Genomic DNA, 7,989 nt, shown 5'->3' with positions numbered 1-7,989 from the left:
AATCTTTAGGATATATAAAGAACTCAAAAACCAAAAAACAAATAACCCAATCAACAAATGGGCCAAGGACCTGAACAGACACTTCTCAGAAGAGGATATGCAATCAATCAACAAATATATGAAAAAATGCTCATCATCTCTAGCAATCAGAGAAATGCAAATCAAAACTACTCTAAGATATCATTTCACTCCAGTCAGAACGGCAGCTATTATGAAGATAAACAACAATAAATGTTGGAGAGGATGTGGGGAAAGGGTATACTCATACATTTCTGGTGGGACTGCAAATTGGTACAGCCAATATGGAAAGCAATATGGAGATTTCCTTGGAAATCTGGAAATGGAACCACCATTTGACCCAGCTATCCCTCTCCCCGGACTATACTCAATGGACTTAAAAACAGTATACTACAGGGACACAGCCACATCAATGTTTATAGCAGCACAATTCACAATAGCTAAACTTTGGAGCCAACCTAGATGCCCTTTAGTGTATGAATGGATAAAAAAAATGTGAGATATATATATTTATATATATATATATATATATATATATATATATATATATATATATATATATTTTATATATATATATATATATATATATATATATATATATATATATAGCATTAAAAGAATAAATCATAGAAGATAATGCTAAGTGAAGTTAGCCAATCCCCCAAAAAAACAAATGCTGAATGTTTTCTCTGATATAAGGAGGCTGACTCATAGTGGGGTAGGGAGGGGGAGCATAGGAGGATTAGATAAATTCTGGATAGGGAAGAGGGGAGGGAGGGAAAGAGGGGGCAGGGGATTAGCAAGGGCTGTGGAATGTGATGGACATCATTATCCAAAGTACATATATGAAGACTCGAATTGGGTGTTAACGTACTTTATATATAAACTGAGATATGAAAAATTGTGGTATATATGTGTAATAAGAATTGTAATGCAAAAAAAAAGTAAATATATAAAGGCATGAATTGGCATGAATATACTCTGTATACAATGATATGAAAAAATTGTACTTATATGTGTAATAAGAATTGTAAAGCATTCCACTGTCATGTATTTAAAAAAATAAAATCAACAAAATCAATAAAACAAAAAAAAATAAAAAATACTGGATAATTTAATTAAGGCTATAGTATTAATCTGTCCTAGAGTAGGAAGGATTAGGTCATTAAAAGTACACTATGGCTAGGGTTGTGGCTCAGTGGTAGAGCACTCACCTAGCACACACAAGGCCCTGGGTTCAATCCTCAGCACCACATTAGAAAAACAAATAAATGAATAAAGGTATTGTGTACAACTACAACAACAACAAAAAAAACCCAAATATTAAAAAAAAAAAAAAGTACGCTATGTTCTATGTTCAAGTGAGTTCTTACTTTGTAATTCTAATGCTATCTGACAAACTAACCAAATCATTAAGAGTTATAGGCTATACACACACAGTGCTCACAGCATGCCAAATCTGCAGGAAGCTATACTTTTAACTACAAGAGGATAACGTTGCCCTCCCCTTATCACAAATCACTTGCACTACTTGAAGACTTTAATAAAAGTGTTGCAAGCAGCCATTGCAAATTGGGGCCCGGGAGTAGATGGCCTGACTCCTATTTTGAGAATCCCATCCAGAATACATCTGCCCCGTGTGAGTCACAATTCCCCAATCCTTTATGGGCCTTATTCGCAATTGTTTTTGAACTAACTAACTTGATTTTTAAAAATCGTTTCTCTCTTTTTATTACTTTTTTCTATTTGGGGACATCTCCTTGCACTTCAGACTGGGTCTTTGAGTGTGCAGGCGCTGGAGCCAGCATCCCCTTCTCGGGGGCGGGGCCAGGCTGGCGGGAAGGCGTGCCGTAGCCCAGATCCGCCCCTTGGGGGCGAGGAAGACTTTTTTCCTCCTCTCGCTTTCCGTTCTCGCAGCATGGCGGCACCCGTGGTCCGCCTGTGGCTCGGCCTTCAGCCGGGGGTTAGGACTCTGAGTACCTTCTCCACCGCCGTGTCCCCGGCCACTCACGCTCGGAGACCTGGCCTGCGTGAGTGTCTGCCGAGTTGCCTCCAGGTTTGGGGGGAGGTGAAAGGGCGGAACACCGGCCCGACCAGGCCGTAGAGTCCCGGGCAGGCCGATTTTCCTCTGCCGGCCTCTTCCCTGCGGGGCCACTAGGAAGGCCGCAGGTGTGGGTCGTCTTCTGCCCCCGGGTTTCCTGGCTGCCCTCTTCTGCGTGTTCTGGACACTAGCCCAGAAAGCTTGCTCTCTTTCGTGGTGACCGGCATTTTCTGGTGTTCCCGCCCCCCGGGCCACGGCCCGGGTCTCCCTCTGGTTACTAGTGCTCAATGATAAGGTTTGTCGGCAGTGTTTGAACCTTGGAGTTTCCCTAATATTTAAAAGGTATACTGCTGTGCTAGAAGAAAGTACAACTGGGAATCCCAGGTCACCAAATGGGATGACCTTCATTCCAACAGAGATTATAGGGATGCTTGATAGCGTTCTTGACAGAGAAAGATAGTGGAAAAGACAAATTTGTTGACAGAGAAATACTGTGTAGTGTATTTCTCATACTTATCATAGCACAGTGTCAGGCCATCCCGTCTCACTTCTAAGGGCTTTTCGTGTCTTTAAAGTAAATTGTAAATTCCTTAATGCATCAATAGTGGCTCCTCATAGCCTTAACACTGTTTATTTAAAATTTTTTATTCTCTGAATACTTAACTTCTACTGTATGCTCGATAGTGCCCTAGATATTGGGGATGCAGCAAAGTCCCTGAGCTAGTGAAGTTTACATCCTGTTGGGAAAGTCTGAGTAAAAAAAAAAAAAGTAAACCAGCTATATAAAATTCAAGTATTATAGATGAATGGATAAAAAAAAATGTGGCATATATACACAATGGAATAGTACTCAGCAATAAAAGAGAATAAAATGATGGTATTTTCAGGTAAGTGGATGCCGTTGGAGAATATAATGCTAAGTGAAGTTAGCCAATCTCCAAAAACCAAATGCTGAATGTTTTCTCTGATATAAGGAGGCTGATTTATAGTGGGGTAGAGAGGGGAAGCCCCAGAGGAATAGACGAACTCTATATAGGGCCGAGGGGAAGGGAGGGGGCATGGGGTTTGAAATGATGGTGGAATGTGATGGACATTATTATCCAAAGTACATTTATGAAGATATGAATTGGTGTGAATATACTTTGTATACAGCCACAGATATGAAAAATTGTGCTCTATATGTGTAATGAGAATTGTAATGCATTCCACCGTCATATATAAGTTTAAAAATTAATTTAAAAATGTCAAGTGTTTACTGTTAGGAAGAAAAATAAAGCAGAATATTGAGAATGATGTATTGGTGGAGTAGTGGCTATAGGGTAGGATGAGATAGTCAGGAAAGACTTCTGAGGAAATAAATCTTAAACAGAGCCTAGAGACATACAGTATTTGGGATAAGACCATTGTCGGCCTAGGAAACTACAAGTGAAAGGCCCACAAGTAAGAATAAGCTTAGGGATGTGATCAAGGACAGAAAGAAGGCCAACTTTCACCTAGAACTAGTGAGCAAATGGGAGAGTGGTAGGACAAGATGTCAGAGGTAATGGACTGCTCTTATAAATGGTTTGGAAGCATTTAGTTTTGGTATTTGGCTTGAATTTTATTAAAAGCTGGGGATCATGTTGGATAGCTGCTGGCTTTGAATAGGGAAGTGATGTGATTTGCACTTTTAAAAGGCCCTGGCTGCTGAATGGATAAAAATGGAGAATTGATTTTGGAGGGTAATAGTGGAAGCCAGAGACTACTGTTACAGTAGTCTGAATGTCTTGATGGTGTCTTGAGGTTATAGGAAAAAGGTGGTGTAGTTGGATTTAGGATTTTGAAGTTTGGGCTGATAGGATTTATTGATTTGTTGTGGTCCTTGAGGAGAGGTCTCAAGGAAGCTTGTTAAGATTTTTGTCCTGAGCAATTGGATGAATTGCAATACCATTTAAATGGATTGGGAAGACTGGAAGAAATAAGTGAAGAACTCTGCCAAGCATTTATTATAATTGAGACATCCATTAAATATCTTTAGCCTCTTTTTTACTCTTCAGTTCTCTCACTGTTCTCTTACATTTTCAGCCACATTGAATTTGAATTTGTTTACTTACATTGATTTTCCAAATTTTTTTCCAAATATTTTTTCTTACCTGTTGGGTGCTTGGGCTACATCCTACTCATCCTTCAAGTTTTGGCTTAAAGTTTACTTCCTCTGGGAGGTTTCCCACAACCATATTAGTTACTGTTCCCAGGAGAGACAGAACTGGTAGGATGAATGGAAAGGTAGATAAGTAGATGAAGGGATTTATTAAGGGAATTGGCTCAGGATCAAGGAGGCCGAGAAGTCCCGTAACAGACATCTACAAGCTGGCAACACAGGGATGTCAGTAGAGTGGCTCAGTCCAAGTCTGAGAAGAAAAGTATTCCAACTCCAGGAGAGTTAAAAAACAAATTCACCTTTCCTCTGCCTTTCAATTTTATCCTTCCCCTCAATGGGGGGGATTAAGAATGGAATTTATCCACTCAATCTACTGACTCACACACTAATCTCCACTGGAAATACCCTCACAGACACACCCAGAAATAATGCTTTACCAGCCATCAAGTTATCTCTTAATCCAGTCAAGTTGGTACCTCAAATTAACAAAAATGCTGGCCTTAGTGGCACATGCCTGTGATCCTGGGTACTTGAGAGACTGAGACAGGAAAATCTCAAAAGTGTGAAGCTAGCCTGCTCAATTTAGTGAGAACCTGCCTCCAAATTTAAAACAGAGCTGGGGACAGCTCAATGGTAGAGTGCTTGTCTACATGCATGAGACTCTATGTTCCATACCTGGTAACTAACACACACACACACACACACACACACAAACAAACAACAACAACTAGTTGACTAGATTCAGTTCCTTGCTGTATGTATCCATAATAGTACACTGTTTATTGAAATCACTTGCTAAAATTCTGCCTTATTTGACAGATTCTACATTCTGTGAAAGGAAGGACTGTCTCTTTTGTTCTTTGCTGACTTCCTAGTTTCTGGTACACAGCAGCACTTAAATTTATCAATGAGTGAATGGTAAAGTATTGTGAGATGAAATGAAATATGTCAGATGAAGAAATGGAGTGAATAGGGATGGGGCAGGAGCCAGGAAGATGGGAGGCACATTATAAGTAAAGAACAGAAAGTTGAGAGAAATACTAAAGGGTCTGGTACTTGAAATTCATTGTAGCTGCAGAACCTTGTAAGGGAAAGTGATCAAATTATGAAGAGTCATACTTTTGTCACCTTAACTTTTTGCTCTTTAGTTTTCTTGAATATAATAGACCTTTAAGAAGGATAATAATAGTACTTGTGTTTGTTGTAATGAGTAAGATTAAATGAAATAATGAAAATCATTTAGTACAGTGTCTTCATGTGAAAATGCTCAATAAATATAGCTGTTCTAGGATAGCAAAACATTCATTTAGAGAAACATAATGTAAGATTTTAAAAGGTATTTTCTGTTTGAAGTAATCCACATTCTTCTATAATCATGTGATTGGTAGGAATAGCCACTTTTGTTATTGGTGTTAATTATTGTATCACTGGCTTTTCTAATATATAATAGAGAAGGAAAAACTGAAGGGCTGACATTTTGATAGAATAGAGTGATTCCAAATATGAGCAAGTATATTTATAATTAGGACATTTCAAACCAATCATCTTTAAATATTCAGAATACTTATTTTTATACTTATAATTAGGACATTTAAAACCAATTATCAGGCTGGGGATGTGGCTCAAGCGGTAGTGTGCTCGCCTGGCATGCGTGCGGCCCGGGTTCGATCCTCAGCACCACATACAAACAAAGATGTGTCCGCCGAAAACTAAAAAATAAATATTAAAAAATTCTCTCTCTCTCTTAAAAAAAAAAAACAATTATCTTTAAATATTCAGAATATTTATTTCTAACTAGGTATTTTAACTTGGGAAAGTAAGTTTATTTTACTGTGAACCTTAAAATTTATTGAAAAATATTTCTTTAGATGATGAGTTCACTGTATCAGCAATCAAAATAAACTTTATGTAACTGTGAACTTTTAAAGACTATTTGTTTTTGTTAAGATGATTTTAATCTGAACTTAAAACAGATTATCATTTCATGCTTATGTTACTAAGTATTGTTTTTTTTTTTTTTTGAGGGGGGGGGGGGGTCTTAACCAGGGATTGAACTCAGGGGCACTCAACTACTGAACCACATCCCCAGCCCTATTTTGTATTTTATTTAGAGACAGGGTCTCACTGAGTTGCTTAGGCCTTGCTAAATTGCTGAGGCTGGTTTTGAATTCTTGATCCTCCTGCCTTAGCCTCCCGAGCTTCTGGGATTACAGGCATGCACCATCATGTCCGGCACTAAATATCTAAAATTGTGTTAGCAATAAGGAATAATGATGACTATTATGTTATCTTTTAGGTACAATAGAAAGAACATCCAAAAGTGAAAGGCAGCTGAGAAGAAAGGTAAAACAATTTATATACTCTACTATACACTATTTTAATGATTTCTGAAATTCTAAAGAGAGGCAGATGCTCATCACAAGGCAGAAGGGTTCTGTTAGAGAAGGCTTCACAAAGTCATGTTTATTGGGTGATTGCCACAGTCCCAGTAGGGGTTGTTAATCTTTGACCTTTTTTGCCCTGTACCCATAAAAATGGGTCATCTTTAAGAGGTATACTTACTCATATACTCCCAGGAAACAGAATATAGAACTATTTTTTATGATGCCCTTGTCAGTCATGTAGCTTGGGTGTATGCATTCATCCAACCAGTCAGTCTTACCCTGTAGGTATCTCTATGGAGGAATCCAAATTATAAGGTCAGTTGATGAGCTTGGAGTCAGAACAAAAGCACATTAGCTGGAAGTTAAGTGGCACCAAATTGTAATCATCTAGGCGGTAGTTTTTGTAGGAATATTACCTGCTTCTAGGACATACACTATACTGGTTTTGATGTTGCTTAGATGGACATTGCTGCATTTTGCCACCTTAAAGCCTACTTTTGTATGCTAGCCATCCTTCTACCATTAAAAAAATATGTATTGTGTGTGTTTTAATATATGTATTTTAAAACACATACATACGTGTGTGTGTGTGTGTGTGTGTGAATATGATTGACTAAGCTATCAAGTAGTTTTTCTCTGGGCTCGGGAGACATATAATTTCTCATTATGTATTTATTCAATCTGTTTAGCCCTAATTTACTTATTTCCAAGTTCCAAGTACTTATTTTTTTATTTCCAAGTTCTTAGTGTTCCCTTATATACTGACTTCCATGAAAGAAATATTGTATGATATATAAATAAATATACTGCATAAATAAAATGTAAAACAACTGCTGAAAGTCTAATTAAATAAATCAATTTTTAGTGAAGGAAATGTGACATTAAAAGAGATCTTTGCCAGAGAGTTTGAAGAAATAATTCAGAGATTATTTAAGTAGGTTTTTCATTTGAACAGCAATAGATTTGTTGGAGGCCAGATTTTATATAGGTTGCAATTCCACTTTTATTTCTCATAATTACTGCTTATGGTTTAAAATTAAAGAATATGTTTTAAAATTTTAAGTATTTTATGTTTCTTAGGCACTGCCTCCTAGGACAGAGAAAATGGCTGTTGACCAGGACTGGCCTAGTGTTTACCCTGTTGCAGCACCATTTAAACCCTCCACGGTACCTCTACCTATTCGAATGGGTTATCCAGTAAACAAAGGAGTGCCTATGGCAAAGGAGGGAAATCTGGAACTTTTAAAGGTAAGATTAACTGCTGGTATATTGGCTCAGACATACCTAAACAAATGCTGATCTCCCCTCTATTCCTACCCACCTTCAAGGTTCAGTATATAGCAGCATATTGTATTTTAATATAAATTTTCTTTCCAGGTGATAATATTGTACTTTGATCATTCACG

General features: G+C 37.7%; 1 protein-coding gene across 2 annotated transcripts in view; it reads left to right on the top strand.

Annotated features, from left to right (window-relative positions):
• Positions 1–1,901: 1,901 nt before the first annotated feature.
• Positions 1,902–7,989, top strand: part of Mrps35 (mitochondrial ribosomal protein S35) — a 49,980-nt gene continuing 43,892 nt past the window's right edge. The window contains exons 1-3 of one of the 2 annotated variants that reach the window (XM_027934254.2): positions 1,902–2,048; positions 6,496–6,542; positions 7,664–7,831. In XM_027934254.2, the coding sequence (XP_027790055.2) occupies positions 1,937–2,048; positions 6,496–6,542; positions 7,664–7,831 (327 nt within the window). In that variant the 5' untranslated portion in view covers positions 1,902–1,936. The remainder of the gene's footprint in view (positions 2,049–6,495; positions 6,543–7,663; positions 7,832–7,989) is intronic. The other variant, XM_027934255.2, reaches the window with a different exon arrangement.

The sequence above is a fragment of the Marmota flaviventris genome, chromosome 3, assembly GCF_047511675.1.
Source record: "Marmota flaviventris isolate mMarFla1 chromosome 3, mMarFla1.hap1, whole genome shotgun sequence".
Lineage (NCBI taxonomy): Eukaryota > Metazoa > Chordata > Mammalia > Rodentia > Sciuridae > Marmota > Marmota flaviventris.
The sequence above is the reverse complement of the archived record's forward strand: the minus strand, read 5'-3'. Positions and strand labels throughout refer to the sequence as shown.